A 21,066-nucleotide genomic window follows, 5' to 3' on the forward strand; every position below is an offset into this window, starting at 1 on the left:
GGAATGTTTGGCAACGAAGGGCCTCTGCGAAGTTCCCATGTCTCAGTGACATAATAGGCAGGAATACTGGTTCATATAATAGTTGCCACCACGGTTTAGGATCAGGGCTACATACATTTATGTGCAGGCTCACTACAACCGCGCTAGTCCATAGCACAATCCACAACACCTGCAGCTACACACAGATCGGTCAATAAACACACTCGGCCCATACTGTTGCAATGTTCTGTTTTATTACGGAATACAAATTATTACAAAGATGGCGTCTGTCTATTAAATGATTAACAAAATAGACAAATATACAGAGAAAATAAACATAGCGTTTGCTTTCCAGATCAAAACTTTGCTGTAAAAATGCATAGAATTGAGTCTGACAATATAGATCATGCTGTCTAAAACACAGCAAATGTCTGATCAATATAAAATCCAAATCTTAAAAATCCTTGTGCTCGATCTGGCTTCAAATCTCTCTCCATTCAATTACACTAGTTTTACTGAAGCTTCAGGAGAATGGACTCAGAAGCGCATTGTATTACAGGGGTGTCGTGCCTTCCGGCAACTTAAGTTATCGGCCTCTGTGTGTCTCCGGGATGTGGCCCAGCTGTTCTCTCCAAGCGAGACAGAATGGTTTAACGCAAGGTAGTTTTGGGTTGTATTCCGGTAACCGAAACACGATCTAGCAGGATGATTTAACAACATGGCTGAAAAGCACAGCTATGTTCTCGGGAGTTTGTAGGGCAAGTCACTGTAGCTGTTGTGAAACTACAAGAAAGAGGCTTTCAAGATATGCTGATATTTGTAGTTCCACCGTAGCACAGAAAACCAAAATTAAAACAAAATGTACTGTAAATCTGTACGCTGGGCCATGGGTTTAAAATGAGATTCCCGACTAACAGGCCCGAAATCTGTCATCACTGTAAATTCCCGATGGTTTATACTCGTGTAACCGTTCTCCGAGCCACCGTGCAGACTTCGCGGCAGTGGTGGAAACACAGGACGTCTTATATGGAAAATTCAGGTATAAATTGAAATGGCGGTGGGAGACGAAGAAGAGCGCAAACCTAATAAAATGGGAATAAACGTAGCTCTAGGTGTGAGATACACTCAGATACAGTGGTATGAACAGCTAGCGATTACAGATATTACATAAATATGATCGCCACCAGTTCTTTCTTCAGTGATCCATCTCTCACACTCTGCATTAAATAATTTTACATTTAACTATACTAAGGGACCCGCAGGTTAGAGACGCAACACGCGGCCTATGCACCGATGAACAATAATATCACGCTCTTGGTAATCGTATGTGTATTGTGCGGTTCCCAAAGTGGCCGTCTGCGCAGTGTACGTAAGGGACATGTCTAATGTAAGGGGCTAGGTGGGTAAGATACAGAAGATCTTAGGTTCTAGAACTAATAAGGATTCCCGGGCTGACCTGCCTGCGGATGGAGACGATTGTCGTGCAAAGCTCGTGGCTGGTCATTCGATAATTATATACAAGTCGCTTATCTCACTGTGATAAATACCTGAGTAACGTTTAAGCTTTGGTCTGTGCAGTAACGATCCGACTAAGGTCTTATCCATAGCGCGGCCTCTCAGCATTCTCTAAAAGTCGGACATTTATTGGACTGAAAGGGACAGACGATTACGTAGATTCAAAGTGGTGTCTGGCGTATCTATATAGCCCGATTATCCATAGGGGCCATATAACTACCGTGGTTTGCAGCAGTCCTGGAATAAAATTTGCTTCTTTATAAATATCGTTAATGTCTTTTTGGGAGAAAGATCAGAATGATGAGAAGCTGTTCAGCCCCAGATTTTACCGTACAACCTGGGTGCAAAAAAAAAAAAAAAAAAAAAAAAAAAAAAGGATAAGGGGCGGAAATAATCAAAACAAAAATCCATAGATCATCTCTTTACTCCACGGGATCCCATTCAAGGACACAAAATCTGTGGGTTCTCCCTTTACCCTGTGCGGGAAAATGTCCCAGAATTCCCAGCACCTTCCCTTGGTGTGCAGTACATGCGTTGCTGGTATGTACACCTGATGGGTCAGTTTCCGTATCGGTCCTGGAGAAAGAAGCAATAGTCGCCGTTATTATAGATTGAAGAAAAATATAATTTACTAATTAAAGGTAAATACAGGAAAATGGAGCATCTGTGACACTGCAAGTACCAGCATGCACTGCCAGCCAGCTCTATAATGAAGTTGTGCCGGAGTAGAGTCTGTAGCCCTACAGTGCCTCAGGTCAGCGGCTCTCACTCTACCCTCCAGAATCCCCAACAGGTCATGTTTTCAGGATTTCTGTCTGTGGCAGCACGTGGGATAACTACTAATCAAGCAACATAGACTAACGAAATCCACAAAACATGGCCTTTACTCCAGTGTCCCCCTAGTGGCTGAATGATAAATTCTAATTCTCACTGATTAACAACATTTACTCTCCGGTAAATTCAGGTACTGAATGTGAAGTGTCAAAACTGAACGGCAAAATCACGTATTCAATGTACAACTCAACGTCATTTGTTTTAATGCAAAAACACCTTGTCCAAATAGCAAAACCAAGCCGGTCCCAGTATCAGGTTCAGGGTAAAATTGACCCTCTATGGGAGCAGATAGTTGGGGGAGGGGGTAACTAAAAAATAAAATCTATTTTTTTTTCAAAATTGCTGTGCTCTTTAATAATACGGTATAATTCAACAATTTTTTTTTTTGTAAATCGCCAGAAACACAAACCTGGATCGACGTCATAACACCATTGGCCAACACAGAGAGCCGGCCCGCCACAGATTTCACACCTTGCTTGAAGTTTGCCATATCTGGAGCTGACGGCAGGACATTGGTCAAATTGTAATTTGCTGAAGTTAAAAAAACAAAAGAATCCGATTGGCTTATACTACATCTGCAAGTCAGGAAAGGTACACATAGCACGCCCACGCATTTTACTACATGTACAGCCAAGTGCAGGAACTTCTCTCCGTGCATTAACAATGCGAATTTAAAAATGAAGGAATGATCCGACTCAGGCTGGGAGGGAGGTCACTATCCCCCAAACTAGAACAACAGGGGGCTTATCGTGGTGTTTAAACCAAGCATAACGACACAGTGGTGGTGGTGGGGAATTTGCTGGTTACCTGAAGACTGTTTCTTCTGCTCATCAAACAAGTCGGCAGAGCTGATAGACGCACTTCCGGAGAGTCTCTCTAGCCGGGCTCTCGTCTCGTACTGAGGGGTGTCAGAAAATAACAAAATTACAATCCACCCACCATAAAACAAACATGTGCAACGTCACGCCAGCTGTATGACTCCAGGTATACACCCGCACACACTGAGAAATAACACCTAGATACAGTATATGGCAGAAATAGGCGACATCTGGTCTCAATTACCCCTCCCCATCACCTCGCTGATCTCCCATTTACATCCATGACCATCTCACATAATAACATGCAGCCTGTCCTTACACACACGAGGGGCAGATTACTGGTGTCTGTGTGGCCAGTACATGACTGCTGAAGCGCTCTGTGCTGCAGGGGCAATCAGGTCACCTGATCAGTTACAGGTTGTTCTATAGACCCTGGAGATAAAGACGTATCCTGCTCTGGTCTCAGGCACATACATCTTACACAGACTTGTATCGATGGCCGGCGGCTTCCATAACCAGTATATTGCACAAATAGATGACATGGGGCTTTTCCCAGTCACTGGCACGGTAACGCATGACGCAGCGCCACCAGGAGTACTCACATCAGCGTTGTCCTGCTTTCCAAAATACATGTCTGAAGATATGGACTTTGCATTTCCAAACTTTTTCTGGGCATCGTCAGTGACCGGGGTCGGTTCTATGTCATGTTTACGTCGAGTTGCCGGTCTAAGATCAATAGGAGACAACAACTTCATTATACACTCTTTAAAGAGTAAAAAACAAACACATTCTAAATGAACTGCCAGCGTAACACTGCATAAGGGTCTCATTGTCCAACCTTCTTCCTGATTGCATACAAAAAGGCCGCAAATGCAACCATAACCATTTGGATGCAAGATGACTTCTTGAAGGGGATTTGAATAAGCAAACAGGTTTCCGTCATACAGGTGTGTCCTCATACACCTGGCGTCTATACATCAACCTATACTGTAGCTGCAGGGCACAGGAATTAGTTTTAAACATGTACAAAGTCACAGATAAAGCACAAGGGAACTTGGGGTGAGAAAAAGCAGCGACTTCATATACAGATTCAGACTCCGGGGGGTATTCAATTACTGTCGAAGAAGCTTTGGGTGATTTTTCCCAATGTTTTTTCACCCGAAAAACATCCTTTTCACCCAAAAACAGCTAAACCTGTGTGTTTTTGGTAGAAACAGCCCCGTCGGGGATTGTGCTTTACCTGTCTGAGGCAGGTGAAACAAATCCCTGATAAGCCGAATCTTGCTCTGGCTTATCGGGGCTAATTGAATAGCCCCCAGCGAGACAATTAACCGAGATCAATGATCGGGGCTAATTGAATATCCCCCTGTCGCACACAGATCCTAAACTGTTGGTATCATGTGGTCATACCAGTTGGACTCATCAATTAATGTAGAGGAACTCCAAGATGACAGAGGTTACGGACTGCTGTGGGTAGCACATTGGTAGTTACACGCCTGCTAACCAGCCAGTGAAAGCCTACAGAGCATGAATGGGTAACAATCAGATCCCCGCACCTATCATCATAACTGCTGCTCTTTGAGCTGAAGGTCGTACTGGAGTCGTCGTTGGACAAACTCTTCTTCCAGAAATCGTCAGACTGATCTTCCCAATTGAGAAATAAACTGCTGGCCGGCTCAGGTGGGTCTTCCCGGTACCTGGATTGTGGAACACAAGCAGCGTCAATGAAAATAAATATCCCCCTTTAAGATTTGGTGGCACAGACTGGCCGTCACATAATAGGGGTGCCCAGGCCTGCCCAGTCTGGCATCATTCTCAGTGAGAACACAATGACAAAGGAATTATCACATGTAATAAACCCAAGGAAACAGAATTAATATGTGGACTAACGGATCATCAAGTATATGCCCGAGAGCTCTGACTACACAAAGACAGTGTATGGGATATATAATGTGACATCTGACTACACAAAGACAGTGTATGGGATATATATATATATAGACACATCTGACTACACAAAGAAAGTGTATGGGATATATAATGTGACATCTGACTACACAAGGACAGTGTATGGGATATATAATGAGACATCTGACTACACAAAGACAGTGTATGGGATATATAATGGGATATATAATGGGACATCTGACTACACAAAGACAGTGTATGGGATATATAATGGGACATCTGACTACACAAAGACAATGTATGGGATATATAATGGGACATCTGACTACACAAAGACAGTGTATGGGATATATAATGGGACATCTGACTACACAAAGACAGTGTATGGCAGGGGCGGCCAGACTTTTGGAGTTGGCGATCTACTTTGAAAGCTAAAAAGCTTTTGTGATCTACCCAAGAGGAATAATCGCGCGCGCCGCAGACGCACGCGCAAAAAAGGGTCGTGGCATAACAAAAAGTGGGCGTGGTATAACAAAAAAAAAGGGACGTAGCCTTGCTGCACAGAGTGTAATGACTGCCTCACACGAAATAACACATTGGACCCCACAGGTAAAAACCTCAAACACATATGCCCCCACAGTGCCAGATACACATGACGCCACAGTGCCATGTGCCCACAGTGCCAGTTATGCCCCCACAGTGCCAGATACAGATATGCCCCCACAGTGCCAGATATGCCCCCACAGTGCCAGATATGCCCCCACAGTGCCAGATATGCCCCCACAGTGCCAGATATGCCCCCACAGTGCCATGTGCCCACAGTGCCAGATATGCCCCCACAGCGCCAGATTACAGATATGCCCCCACAGTGCCATGTGCCCACAGTGCCAGATAAGCCCCCACAGCGCCAGATTACAGATATGCCCCACAGTGCCATGTGCCCACAGTGCCAGATATGCCCCCACAGTGCCAGATACAGATATGCCCCCACAGTGCCAGATACAGATATGCCCCCACAGTGCCAGATACAGATATGCCCCCACAGTGCCAAGTGCCCACAGTACCAGATATGCCCCCACAGCGCCAGATTACAGATATGCCCCACAGTGCCATGTGCCCACAGTGCCAGATATGCCCCCACAGTGCCAGATACAGATATGCCCCCACAGCGCCAGCTTACAGATATGCCCCACAGTGCCATGTACCCACAGTGCCAGGTATGCCCCCACAGTGCCATGTGCCCGCAGAGCCAGATATGCCCCCAGTGCCACATATGACCCCACAGTGCCAGATATGCCCCACATTGCCAGATATGCCCCACATTGCCAGATATGCCCCCACTGAGCCATGTGCCCACAATGCCAAATATGCCCCCATAGTAGAGCTCACCGGAGTGGAGAGCGCAGCGCGCGCTTCTCCTGTCTTCCGCCCGCCCTGCTTCTCAGTCTAATCTCCGGCGGTGACGGCAGCGTGTATGGCTCAAATCAGGCGCCGGTCCGCGAGCTCTCATTGGCTAACGAACCGGCACCTGATTTGAGCTATACACTCTGCCGTCACTGAGGAGGCAGAGCGGCAGGCAGGAGAGGCGCGGCTTCGGGTGGCTGGGCGGCGGATCGCGATCGACTGGTCGCATGTCCGCGATTGACCAGTCGATCGCGATCGACTGTTTGGCCACCCCTGGTGTATGGGATATATAGACACATCTGACTACACAAGGACAGTGTATGGGTTATATAATGGCACATCTGACTACACAAAGACAGTTTATGGGATATATAGACACATCTGACTACACAAAGACAGTGCATGGGATATATAATGTGACATCTGACTACACAAAGACAGTGCATGGGATATATAATGTGACATCTGACTACACAGACAGTGCATGGGATATATAATGTGACATCTGACTACACAAAGACAGTGTATGGGATATATAATGGGACATCTGACTACACAAAGACAGTGTATGGGATATATAATGGGACATCCGACTACACAAAGACAGTGTATGGGATATATAGACACATCTGACTACACAAAGACAGTGCATGGGATATATAATGTGACATCTGACTACACAAAGACAGTGTATGGGATATATAATGGGACATCTGACTACACAAAGACAGTGTATGGGATATATAATGGGACATCTGACTACACAAAGAGTGTATGGGATATATAATGGGACATCTGACTACACAAGGACAGTGTATGGGATATATAGACACATCTGACTACACAAGGACAGTGTATGGGTTATATAATGGCACATCTGACTACACAAAGAGTGCATGGGATATATAATGTGACATCTGACTACACAAAGACAGTGTATGGGATATATAATGAGACATCTGACTACACAAAGACAGTGTATGGGATATATAATGTGACATCTGACTACACAAAGACAGTGTATGGGATATATAATGAGACATCTGACTACACAAAGACAGTGTATGGGATATATAATGAGACATCTGACTACACAAAGACAGTGTATGGGATATATAATGAGACATCTGACTACACAAAGACAGTGTATGGGATATATAATGGGACATCTGACTACACAAAGACAGTGTATGGGATATATAATGAGACATCTGACTACACAAAGACAGTGTATGGGATATATAATGAGACATCTGACTACACAAAGACAGTGTATGGGATATATAATGAGACATCTGACTACACAAAGACAATGTATGGGATATATAATGGGACATCTGACTACACAAAGACAGTGTATGGGATATATAATGGGACATCTGACTACACAAAGAGTGTATGGGATATATAGACACATCTGACTACACAAGGACAGTGTATGGGTTATATAATGGGACATCTGACTACACAAGGACAGTGTATGGGATATATAATGGGACATCTGACTACACAAAGAGTGTATGGGATATATAATGGGACATCTGACTACACAAGGACAGTGTATGGGATATATAGACACATCTGACTACACAAGGACAGTGTATGGGTTATATAATGGCACATCTGACTACACAAAGAGTGTATGGGATATATAATGGGACATCTGACTACACAAAGACAGTGTATGGGATATATAATGAGACATCTGACTACACAAAGACAGTGTATGGGATATATAATGAGACATCTGACTACACAAAGACAGTGTATGGGATATATAATGAGACATCTGACTACACAAAGACAGTGTATGGGATATATAATGAGACATCTGACTACACAAAGACAGTGTATGGGATATATAATGAGACATCTGACTACACAAAGACAATGTATGGGATATATAATGGGACATCTGACTACACAAAGACAGTGTATGGGATATATAATGGGACATCTGACTACACAAAGACAGTGTATGGGATATATAATGGGACATCTGACTACACAAAGACAGTGTATGGGATATATAATGGGACATCTGACTACACAAAGACAGTGTATGGGATATATAATGGGACATCTGACTACACAAAGAGTGTATGGGATATATAGACACATCTGACTACACAAGGACAGTGTATGGGTTATATAATGGGACATCTGACTACACAAAGAGTGTATGGGATATATAATGTGACATCTGACTACACAAGGACAGTGTATGGGATATATAGACACATCTGACTACACAAGGACAGTGTATGTGATATATAATGTGACATCTGACTACACAAAGACAGTGCATGGGATATATAATGTGACATCTGACTACACAAAGACAGTGTATGGGATATATAATGGGACATCTGACTACACAAGGACAGTGTATGGGATATATAGACACATCTGACTACACAAGGACAGTGTATGGGTTATATAATGGCACATCTGACTACACAAAGACAGTGTATGGGTTATATAATGGCACATCTGACTACACAAAGAGTGCATGGGATATATAATGTGACATCTGGCTACACAAAGACAGTGTATGGGATATATAATGAGACATCTGACTACACAAAGACAGTGTATGGGATATATAATGTGACATCTGACTACACAAAGACAGTGTATGGGATATATAATGTGACATCTGACTACACAAGGACAGTGTATGGGATATATAATGTGACATCTGACTACACAAGGACAGTGTATGGGATATATAATGTGACATCTGACTACACAAAGACAGTGTATGGGATATATAATGTGACATCTGACTACACAAAGACAGTGTATGGGATATATAATGTGACATCCGACTACACAAGGACAGTGTATGGGATATAGACACATCTGACTACACAAAGACAGTGCATGGGATATATAATGGCACATCTGACTATACAAAGACAGTGTATGGGATATATAATGTGACATCTGAAGTCCAGATTGATTACAGCATAAGGGGCGAGGGCAGAGTGAAACACAAGCCCGTTCTGCGTATGCATCTTGTATGTTTTTACAGAGCCGAGTGCACGAATCTCCGGGTGATCCAGAGTCACGGGTACGTCAGTCTCCACTTGCAACTGATGAAAATGTATTGAAAACATTGCGAGTAGCCGGGACAGTGTCTAACGCAACCAAATTATCTTCTGAACGCATTATATGAGTGCCGGTGACTCGGTTGCTCAGAGACACACAGCCCCGGACACAGCCGCTGCTGCATACGCTTCGGAGTCTACCTCTGGATCAGGTACAATATATTTACTTTTTAGTACAATCATTTAGATATTAAATAGATGTCAGCTCCTGGTGACTTATTCCGCTCAGCAGAATTGCAGCTAGAACCCATTAGCTAGGAGACTGGAAGCTGGTTACACACACAAACGAACGAAACGTCTCTCACCGTGACCGAGAGGAGACAAACAGGAAATCCTCCGTCTCCTCCTCTTGGTAGATCTTCTTGGACTTGGCGACTTTTGGGGCTTCCTGTTCTATGATTTGCATTTCAGAGAGTACAGAATGGGAGATCCCGCTGCGAGCGCAGAAAACACGGCACACATTAGGGGCACGATAAGGCCAATCACAGGGTAAGAACGGATTTACAACTGGGGTGCAGGTCAATAAAACATGGGTATAAGCCAATCAGTACGGAGAGGGCACACAAGAGGAATACACGGGATTATATTTTACGTATTTTATTTTTGCACGTTTGCATTTATCCTCACGGATATAAAATCGTAGATGAAAAGCTGCTTACCTGCGATTGCCGAAACCCATTCCCAGTCGCTCAGCTTCAGCCTTCTTCTTAGCGGGCATGTGTTTCATCTTCTCGTCATCTCTCTGCTTTTGTATCTCCAGCTCCTTGTACGCCAGGCGCAGAGATGCCACGCTGGTAGAGAGATGTGGGGCAGACAGTAAGATGGATGAACCTTGGATGCAGAATTCTTATTTTATCCACAAACTGACTAGTCTAAAATCTTCTCTTCTGTCCATTATGTTCAATACTCCATTCCCTGTAGTCGCTGTTGTAGCCCTAGTTCAATTCTAGCAATAATCGTTCAGTTGCTTTGCCCTAATTAAGACAACCTGGAGTCAGGTAAAACCTCTGATGGCCACTAGAGGGCGCACTGACATCAGAAATGAGATTTGTTCTCCCATCACTGAATGGACAGCTGTATGTCGCACTGCACACTTACAGTATCTGTCACTGGGATAGTTTTATTTATTGTCATTTATATGGACCACATATATTACTCGTCGCTGTACAGAGGATACATACAATGCTCAGTTATTCATATTAGTCCCTTCCTGCTTAGTGGAGCTTATAATCCGTATTCCCCGTCAAACAGATACACAAATACTAGGGCACATTATTTGTCAGAATACAATTAAACTACCAGTTTGATTGTTTTTGGGACTGTGGAAGGGAACGGGAGCACCTGGGAGGAAATGTACACAAACACGAGAGAACATAGAAACTCCACACAAATGCACGGATTGCTCTGCCCTGTGGATGCAGCACGTATTCTATACAAAAGTTTCACTCAAAATAGCTTAGTGGATATTCCCTGTGGATGTGAGGAGGCCGCCGGCTGGTGGAAATACTCACACAGGCTCCTCGGCCTTTTTGCTGGTGTTCACCTTCTCCTGCTCATTCATCTTATCGGCAGCCTGTGCGTGTTTCTCTATCTCGCTGAAGCTCTTGCTGCTCACCTTCTGGGCGCCTAGCCCCCCCTTCTTAGCACCAAGCTGAAAAATGCGTAATCGCTACATTACATGACAGCCAGCATAGGCGTTGCGTCTCCCAATTCTACAGCACCCGACAAAAGGGACAGTAAATGTGTGCTGCAGCGCAGACCAATAACGGGAGCACGACCATACTGGAGGCGTGGCCGCATCATGCTATTGCGTGACGATTGTTTATCAAGTACTGGACTGCTCCACTCCTCCAAAAGCATCACTGGACTACAAATCGCACCTCCAAACATTGCCGACTGCCGGGAGAGAGACCTCAGATCAGAGCGGTACCTTCTAAATTGGAGACCTAACTTTATTCCGGAGAAAGCCAGCACTTCCTAACCTGGCCACTGGGGGGCGTGTTTCTAATGAGGTGTGAGGATGAGATTTAGTACACAGCTCACGTACATGTACAGAGATGTAACTATGACACAGTATATTTTTTTTGATATAATTATAATTATAACTATATAAGAGAGCGCAAGGTGCTGAATTGATAAATACAATTTATTAAAATGTTTAAAAAATATTAAATACAATCAATAAACAAGAAATTAACTGATTAAGGAGCATAAGATCGACTGACCATCCTAGTAATTAATAGGAATGTCCCATTTTTTGTGAAGCATGGAGTATCCAATTAGTATTAGTGGAACTAATACAGAGTATTAATGAAGAGACGTCTTAATGAAGACGTCTCTTCATTAATACTCTGTATTAGTTCCACTAATACTAATTGGATACTCCATGCTTCACAAAAAATGGGACATTCCTATTAATTACTAGGATGGTCAGTCGATCTTATGCTCCTTAATCAGTTAATTTCTTGTTTATTGATTGTATTTAATATTTTTTAAACATTTTAATAAATTGTATTTATCAATTCAGCACCTTGCGCTCTCTTATATAGTTATAATTATAATTATATCAAAAAAATATACTGTGTTTTTAGGTGTTACAGACACCTTATATGGGAGCTGCAGTTTATGTACTAATATATTAGTGTGAACACATTTATTTATTTTATTTTATTATAGCGCCTGTATTGATTTTGCTTTAATAGTAACGTCAATTAGTTGTTATGTAACTATGACCTCTGCGCCATATTAGTTTACAAATAGGCAACCATCCCAAAGCCCTCCAAAAAATAAGAATTTACTTACCGATAATTCTATTTCTCATAGTCCGTAGTGGATGCTGGGGACTCCGTCAGGACCATGGGGGATAGCGGGCTCCGCAGGAGACAGGGCACATCTAAAAAAGCTTTTAGGTCACATGGTGCGTACTGGCTCCTCCCCCTATGACCCTCCTCCAAGCCTCAGTTAGGTACTGTGCCCGGACGAGCGTACACAATAAGGAAGGATCTTGAATCCCGGGTAAGACTCATACCAGCCACACCAATCACACCGTACAACTTGTGATCTGAACCCAGTTAACAGTATGATAACAAAACGAAGTAGCCTCTGAAAAGATGGCTCACAACAACAGTAATAACCCGATTTTGTAACAATAACTATGTACAAGCATTGCAGACAATCCGCACTTGGGATGGGCGCCCAGCATCCACTACGGACTATGAGAAATAGAATTATCGGTAAGTAAATTCTTATTTTCTCTAACGTCCTAGTGGATGCTGGGGACTCCGTCAGGACCATGGGGATTATACCAAAGCTCCCAAACGGGCGGGAGAGTGCGGATGACTCTGCAGCACCGAATGAGAAAACTCCAGGTCCTCTTTAGCCAGAGTATCAAATTTGTAAAATTTTACAAACGTGTTCTCCCCTGACCACGTAGCTGCTCGGCAAAGTTGTAATGCCGAGACCCCTCGGGCAGCCGCCCAAGATGAGCCCACCTTCCTTGTGGAGTGGGCCTTTACAGATTTAGGCTGTGGCACGCCTGCCACAGAATGTGCAAGTTGGATTGTGCTACAGATCCAACGTGCAATCGTCTGTTTAGACGCAGGAGCACCCATCTTGTTGGGTGCATACAATGTAAACAACGAGTCAGTTTTTCTGACTCCAGCTGTCCTTGAAATATATATTTTTAATGCTCTGACAACGTCCAGTAACTTGGAGTCCTCCAAGTCGCTAGTAGCCGCAGGCACCACAATAGGCTGGTTTAAGTGAAATGCCGAAACCACCTTAGGGAGAAATTGAGGACGTGTCCTCAATTCTGCCCTGTCCGAATGGAATATCAGATATGGGTTCTTGTATGACAAAGCTGCCAACTCTGAAACTCTCCTGGCAGAAGCCAGGGCCAACAGCATGGTTACCTTCCATGTAAGGTATTTTAATTCTACCGATTTTAACGGCTCAAACCAATGAGATTTGAGAAAATTTAGAACCACGTTCAAATCCCACGGTGCCACTGGAGGCACTATTGGGGGTTGTATATGTAGTACACCTTTGACAAAAGTTTGTACTTCAGGCACTGACGCCAATTCCTTCTGGAAGAAAATTGATAAGGCCGAAATTTGAACTTTAATGGACCCCAATTTTAGGCCCATAGACAATCCTGCTTGCAGGAAATGTAAGAATCGACCCAATTGAAATTCTTCCGTTGGAGCCTTCTTGGCCTCACACCACGCAACATATTTTCGCCAAATGCGGTGATAATGTTGTACAGTCACTTCCTTTCTAGCCTTAATCAAGGTAGGAATAACTTCCTCTGGAATGCCCTTTTCTTTTCAGAATCCGGCGTTCAACCGCCATGCCGTCAAACGCAGACGCGGTAAGTCTTGGAACACACAAGGTCCCTGCTGAAGCAGATCCCTTCTTAGAGGTAGAGGCCACGGATCCTCCGTGAGCATCTCTTGAAGTTCCGGATACCAAGTTCTTCTTGGCCAGTCCGGAGCCACCAGTATCGTTCTTACTCCTCTTTTCCGTATAATTCTCAGTACCTTTGGTATGAGAGGCAGAGGAGGGAACACATACACTGACTGGTACACCCACGGTGTTACCAGAGCGTCCACAGCTATTGCCTGAGGGTCTCTTGACCTGGCGCAATACCTGTCCAATTTTTTGTTGAGGCGAGACGCCATCATGTCCACCTTTGGTTTTTCCCAACGGTTCACAATCATGTGGAAAACTTCTGGATGAAGTCCCCACTCTCCCGGGTGAAGGTCGTGTCTGCTGAGGAAATCTGCTTCCCAGTTGTCCACTCCCGGGATGAACACTGCTGACAGTGCTATGACATGATTCTCCGCCCAGCGCAGAATCCTTGCAGCTTCTGCCATTGCACTCCTGCTTCTCGTGCCGCCTTGTCGGTTTACGTGGGCGACTGCCGTGATGTTGTCGGACTGGATCAACACCGGCTGACCCTGAAGCAGCGGTTTTGCCAGACTTAGAGCATTGTAGATCGCTCTTAGCTCCAGTATATTTATGTGAAGAGACGTCTCCAGGTTTGACCACACGCCCTGGAAGTTTCTTCCCTTTGTGACTGCTCCCCAACCTCGTAGGCTGGCATCCGTAGTCACCAGGACCCAGTCCTGTATGCCGAATCTGCGGCCCACTAACAGATGGGCAGTCTGCAACCACCACAGGAGAGACAACCTTGTTCTCGGTGACAGTGTTATCCGCTGATGCATGTGCAGATGCGATCCGGACCATTTGTCCAGCAGATCCCACTGAAATGTCCGCGCATGGAATCTGCCGAATGGAATCGCTTCGTACGAAGCCACCATCTTTCCCAGGACTCTTGTGCATTGATGTACTGACACAGTTCCTGGTTTTAGGAGGTTCCTGACAAGTTCGGATAACTCCCTTGCTTTCTCTTCCGGGAGAAATACCTTTTTCTGAACCGTGTCCAGAATCATACCCAGGAACAGCAGATGCGTTGTCGGGGTCAATTGAGATTTTGGAAGATTTAGAATCCACCCGTGTTGCTGAAGCACTACTTGTGTTAGCGCCACACCGACTTCCAGCTGTTCTCTGGACTTTGCCCTTATCAGGAGATCGTCCAAGTAAGGGATAATTAATACGCCTTTTCTTCGTAGAAGAACCATCATTTCGGTCATTACCTTGGTAAAGACCCGAGGGGCCGTGGACAAACCAAACGGCAGCGTTTGAAACTGATAATGACAGTCTTGTATCACGAACCTGAGATACCCTTGGTGTGAGGGGTAAATCGGGACATGTAGATAAGCATCTTTTATGTCCAAGGACACCATGAAGTCTCCTTCTTCCAGATTCGCTATCACTGCCCTGAGTGACTCCATCTTGAACTTGAATTTCTGTATGTACAGGTTCAAGGATTTCAGATTTAGAATAGGCCTTACCGAACCGTCCGGTTTCGGTACCACAAATAGAGTGGAATAATACCCCTTTCCCTGTTGTAGGAGGGGTACCTTGACTATCACCTGCTGAGAATACAGCTTGTGAATGGCTTCCAAAACCGACGTCCTTTCTGAGGGAGACGTTGGTAAAGCAGACTTTAGGAACCGGCGAGGGGGAAACCTTTCGAACTCCAGCATGTAACCCTGAGATATTATCTGCAGGACCCACGGGTCCACTTGTGAGTGAGCCCATTGATTGCTGAAAATCTTGAGTCGACCCCCCACCGTTCCTGAGTCCGCTTGTAAAGCCCCAGCGTCATGCTGATGGCTTTGTAGAAGCCGGGGCGGGCTTCTGTTCCTGGGCAGGGGCTGCGTGCTGCCCTTTCTTACCCTTTCCTCTGCCTCTCGGCAGATAAGACTGTCCTTTTGGTCGCTTTTTATAGGAGCGAAAGGACTGCGGCTGAAAAGACGGTGTCTTTTTCTGTTGTGAAGGGGTCTGAGGTAAAAAGGTGGATTTGCCGGCAGTTGCCGTGGTCACCAGGTCCGAAAGACCGACCCCAAACAATTCCTCTCCTTTATATGGCAATACTTCCATATGCCTCTTGGAATCCGCATCACCTGACCACTGTCGCGTCCATAAACTTCTTCTGGCAGATATGGACATCGCGCTTACTCTTGATGCTAGAGTACAAACATCCCTCTGAGCATCTCGCATATAAAGAAAAGCATCCTTTAATTGCTCTAGAGTCAATAAAATACTGTCCCTATCCAGGGTCTCAATATTTTCAGTCAGAGAATCCAACCACACTACCCCAGCACTGCACATCCAGGCTGAGGCTATTGCCGGTCGCAGTATAACACCAGTATGTGTGTATATACTCTTCAGTGTAGTTTCCAGCCTCCTATCTGCTGGATCCTTGAGGGCGGCCGTATCAGGAGACGGCAACGCCACTTGCTTTGATAAACGTGTGAGCGCCTTATCCACCTTAGGGGGTGTTTCCCAGCGCGCCCTAACCTCTGGTGGGAAAGGGTATAATGCCAATAACTTCTTTGAAATTAGCAATTTTCTATCGGGGGTAACCCACGCTTCATCACACACATCATTCAATTCCTCTGATTCTGGGAAAAATACAGGTAGTTTTTTCACCCCCCACATAATACCCCTTTTTGAGGTACCAGCAGTATCAGAGATCTGCAACGCCTCCTTCATTGCCGTGATCATATAACGTGTGGCCCTATTGGAAAATACGTTTGTTTCTTCACCGTCGACACTAGATTCATCTGTGTCGGTACCCGTGTCGACTGACTGAGGTAAAGGACGTTTTACAGCCCCTGACGGTGTCTGAGACGCCTGAACCGGTACTAACTGGTTTGCCGGGCGTCTTATTTCGTCAACTGACTTTTGTAGTGTGCTGACATTATCACGTAATTCCATAACTAAAGCCATCCATTCCGGTGTAGACTCCCTAGGGGGTGACATTACCATCATCGGCAATTGCTCTGCCTCCACACCAACATCGTCCTCATACATGTCGACACACACGTACCGGCACACAGCAGCCACACAGGGAATGCTCTAATCGAAGACAGGACCCCTTAGCCCTTTGGGGAGACAGAGGGAGAGTTTGCCAGCACACACCAAAAGCGCTATAAATGTATATAAACAACCCTAGAAGGTGTTTACTATATATGCGCTCTTAATATATAAATATCGCCAATTTATGCCCCCCTTCTCTTTGTTACCCTGTTTCTGTAGTGCAGTGCAGGGGAGAGTCCTGGGAGCCTTCCTCACCAGCGGAGCTGAGCAGGAAAATGGCGCTGAGTGCTGAGGAGAATAAGCTCCGCCCCTTTTTCGGCGGGATTTTTCTCCCGGTTTTTAAGAAACTGGCCTGGGTCAAAATACATACATATAGCCTTAATGGGTATATGTGATGTATTTATTTTGCCACTAAAGGTAATTATATTGCTGCCCAGGGCGCCCCCAGCAGCGCCCTGCACCCTCCGTGACTGAGTCAGTGAGCCGTGTGACAACAATGGCGCACAGCTGCAGTGCTGTGCGCTACCTTCATGAAGACTGTGGAGTCTTCTGCCGCCTGTTTTCCGGACCTCCGTTCTGCCGTCTCTTCAGCGTCTGTAAGGGGGATCGGCGGCGCGGCTCCGGGATGAACCCCAGGCTGACCTGTGTTCCGACTCCCTCTGGAGCTAAGTGTCCAGTAGCCTAAGACTCCAATCCATCCTGCACGCAGGTGAGTTGGAAATCTCTCCCCTAAGTCCCTCGATGCAGTGATCCTGTTGCCAGCAGGAATCACTGAGATTGAAACCTAAAAAAAAAAAACTTTTCTAAACAGCTCTTTAAGAGAGCCACCTAGATTGCACCCTCTCGGACGGGCACAAAAACCTAACTGAGGCTTGGAGGAGGGTCATAGGGGGAGGAGCCAGTACGCACCATGTGACCTAAAAGCTTTTTTAGATGTGCCCTGTCTCCTGCGGAGCCCGCTATCCCCCATGGTCCTGACGGAGTCCCCACCATCCACTAGGACGTTAGAGAAATATTAACACCACAAGTATTATAAAACCTTCCATATATAGGAAATACATGGTCTATACTGAAGCCACATGGCTCACATGCTATCCTATAGTTTCAAGGTCAAGCAGCTTGTGGGTCCCCAGTTGACGTCCAGTTACAAGGACGTACATACAGCGCCTTGCCAGGCCGCTATGGTGCTACGCCGCAGGCCTTGCCAGGCCGCTATGGTGCTACGCCGCAGGCCTTGCCAGGCCGCTATGGTGCTTCTCCGCAGGCCTTGCCAGGCCGCTATGGTGCTACGCCGCAGGCCTTGCCAGGCCGCTATGGTGCTACGCCGCAGGCCTTGCCAGGCCGCTATGGTGCTACGCCGCAGGCCTTGCCAGGCCGCTATGGTGCTACGCCGCAGGCCTTGCCAGGCCGCTATGGTGCTACGCCGCAGGCCTTGCCAGGCCGCTATGGTGCTACGCCGCAGGCCTTGCCAGGCCGCTATGATGCTACGCCGCAGGCCTTGCCAGGCCGCTATGGTGCTTCTCCGCAGGCCTTGCCAGGCCGCTATGGTGCTTCTCCGCAGGCCTTGCCAGGCAGCTATGGTGCTACGCCGCAGGCCTTGCCAGGCAGCTAAGGTGCTTTTCCGCAGGCCTTGCCAGGCCGCTATGGTGCTACGCCGCAGGCCTTGCCAGGCCGCTATGGTGCTACGCCGCAGGCCTTGCCAGGCCGCTATGGTGCTACGCCGCAGGCCTTGCCAGGCCGCTATGGTGCTACGCCGCAGGCCTTGCCAGGCCGCTATGGTGCTACGCCGCAGGCCTTGCCAGGCCGCTATGGTGCTACGCCGCAGGCCTTGCCAGGCTGCTATGGTGCTACGCCGCAGGCCTTGCCAGGCCGCTATGGTGCTTCTCCGCAGGCCTTGCCAGGCAGCTATGGTGCTTCTCCGCAGGCCTCGCCAGGCAGCTATGGTGCTTCTCCGCAGGCCTTGCCAGGCAGCTATGGTGCTTTTCCGCAGGCCTTGCCAGGCCGCTATGGTGCTACGCCGCAGGCCTTGCCAGGCAGCTATGGTGCTTCTCCGCAGGCCTTGCCAGGCAGCTATGGTGCTTTTCCGCAGGCCTTGCCAGGCAGCTATGGTGCTTCCCCGTGACAGTGGAAATTTAGTGCTTGGTCATTTAAACCTTTTGCCCTATATCCGCTCCTCTATAGACAATAGCAGGAGTTAGAGGGGTTTTCTATGGCGCTTTGAGGTATGGAAGCAGGGAAGGAACTATTCGGCTAAACTTGACGCAGCTGCAGGACAGGACAACACAGCGTTATACGTAAGCGCGGCACTTACCCCTTTCTTAGCTGTAGCTGGCTTCTTCTTTATTATTGAGCCGACATCTGCAAGTCAACACGTTTCGGTTAATTGGGTGCATAAAGACGGACAGCACAACACGTAATAAGCCATGCGCATCGGCGAGAATGAATTACGCAGCTTTCATTCCCGGATCTCACGAGAGAAGCGCAGCGATCAAGCTGGAATTACAGCCGCTCCATACGCAGAGTGCAGAAACTCCCCCCAGTGGCAGCGGGACTCAAACCTGTGCCCTAGGGTATGTAATAAGTATGGCAGTGTGCACTGTGCATAGGACTGACATGCGAGTATTACACAGGAGGAGTCAAACGCATCATACAACAGGAAAGATGCTGCAGAGATTAGAGGAGATCAATGAAATAGGTTGACATAGTACATTTAACTGAACACCACAATGTCCTTCATGAGGGAACATGATTATAATATGCGGTGTTTGCCAGCCATTAGTGCTATATATAAATATATGTGGAGATACTATAATCACATGTAAATCCTTTACATGACAGAAGTAGCAAGAGTGCCACCTGCAGGTGACAGGAGATATAACACCTCAGAACTGCAGCCTCTAGTACAGGACTAAACGGAACAAATTAGACCATATATATTTTTAAGTGAAATACTATGAACTAGTAATAGTGTATCATGGAAAAACATGTGTCAGCCCCGTGCACAGCGCACTACTGGAAGTGACACTTGGGTGAATGAGCCCTAAATTCAGTATGCTTGTAGAGTGATTCTGCCTCACACCATCCACCATGTGCCTACAGCCTATGCAGTAACAGTACAGAATAAAGCTATTACCATTGAGTAAATGATCCCATTGCGGATTGGTAAAGTTTTCCATACCTTGAATACACACTATGAATACTCCTGCGGTCTCTCTTACAATGAGACACAAGTGACAGCTGCCTCATCTTATTAAACATTTGACTTCTGTCAAGGGATGGAAACGTTTACAGAGACTCCTTTCTGCTGGAGCATTTGGTCTTAGCCAAAAAGGTCACCTTAAGTCTTGATTTCTACCAACACAAAGGGCCGATAAATCCAAAACCTGGGGGCAGATTTGCCCTGTGCACATACTGAAGGACACGGGAACATTTGCCTACACTTGCATATTGTTTGTATTTTAGGTTTTATTGGCCCTTTGCACGGCTAATCAGGAAGGAGAATAGAAGAGGAGTGTACGGGGAGGGAGAACATATATCACCGGAGGAGGAGAGCGGTGGAAGCAGCTAGCACAGGAGGAGAATCACCTTTGGTAGGTGTGCTTCCTGCAGATAATAAATTCCCTGAATCAGCTGTAACATGGAAGATAAAAAACAACAAACAGGACACATTTATAGCAGTTCTGTATCACATACTGCCACTACAATACTACTACGGCACGCGGGGACAGAGGAGGACTGTACCTCCGCAGTACTGAACATGTATAATGGCTAATGATGCAACAATTGCAGCGGTTACCTAGTGCGGCTTTTGGGGACATACTGAGGCAGTCCACGCTCGGTCCCACCTCGGGTTCACCTGCAACTACAACACAAGTGTTACACTATAATCTGCATGCAAGACCCTCCAAAATGATGCTTACGCACTGATCAGTGGCTGTGAGCCCCCAGTATACCTTCTCCGCTGTCAGAGGCGGACGCCAGAGCAATATCCACTAAAGGCTCAAATGGAATCTGGGGCTGTTCCCAGTCTGCACTACTGACCTGTA

The 21,066-nt window shown here is 46.2% G+C and overlaps 1 protein-coding gene across 2 annotated transcripts in view; it reads right to left on the bottom strand.

Moving 5' to 3' along the window:
- Positions 1-211: 211 nt before the first annotated feature.
- The window catches only part of ARFGAP3 (ADP ribosylation factor GTPase activating protein 3), a 33,332-nt gene continuing 12,477 nt past the window's right edge, over positions 212-21,066 (bottom strand). Inside the window, exons 6-17 of one of the 2 annotated variants that reach the window (XM_063929157.1) lie at positions 20,974-21,061; positions 20,817-20,882; positions 20,606-20,650; positions 19,332-19,378; positions 11,083-11,222; positions 10,231-10,362; positions 9,877-10,005; positions 4,703-4,843; positions 3,749-3,872; positions 3,136-3,226; positions 2,738-2,859; positions 212-2,070 (exon numbers count right to left, since the gene is read on the bottom strand). In XM_063929157.1, the coding sequence (XP_063785227.1) occupies positions 2,053-2,070; positions 2,738-2,859; positions 3,136-3,226; positions 3,749-3,872; positions 4,703-4,843; positions 9,877-10,005; positions 10,231-10,362; positions 11,083-11,222; positions 19,332-19,378; positions 20,606-20,650; positions 20,817-20,882; positions 20,974-21,061 (1,143 nt within the window). In that variant the 3' untranslated portion in view covers positions 212-2,052. The remainder of the gene's footprint in view (positions 2,071-2,737; positions 2,860-3,135; positions 3,227-3,748; positions 3,873-4,702; positions 4,844-9,876; positions 10,006-10,230; positions 10,363-11,082; positions 11,223-19,331; positions 19,379-20,605; positions 20,651-20,816; positions 20,883-20,973; positions 21,062-21,066) is intronic. The other variant, XM_063929158.1, reaches the window with a different exon arrangement.

This window comes from Pseudophryne corroboree, chromosome 6, assembly GCF_028390025.1.
Source record: "Pseudophryne corroboree isolate aPseCor3 chromosome 6, aPseCor3.hap2, whole genome shotgun sequence".
NCBI classification, from domain to species: Eukaryota; Metazoa; Chordata; class Amphibia; order Anura; family Myobatrachidae; genus Pseudophryne; species Pseudophryne corroboree.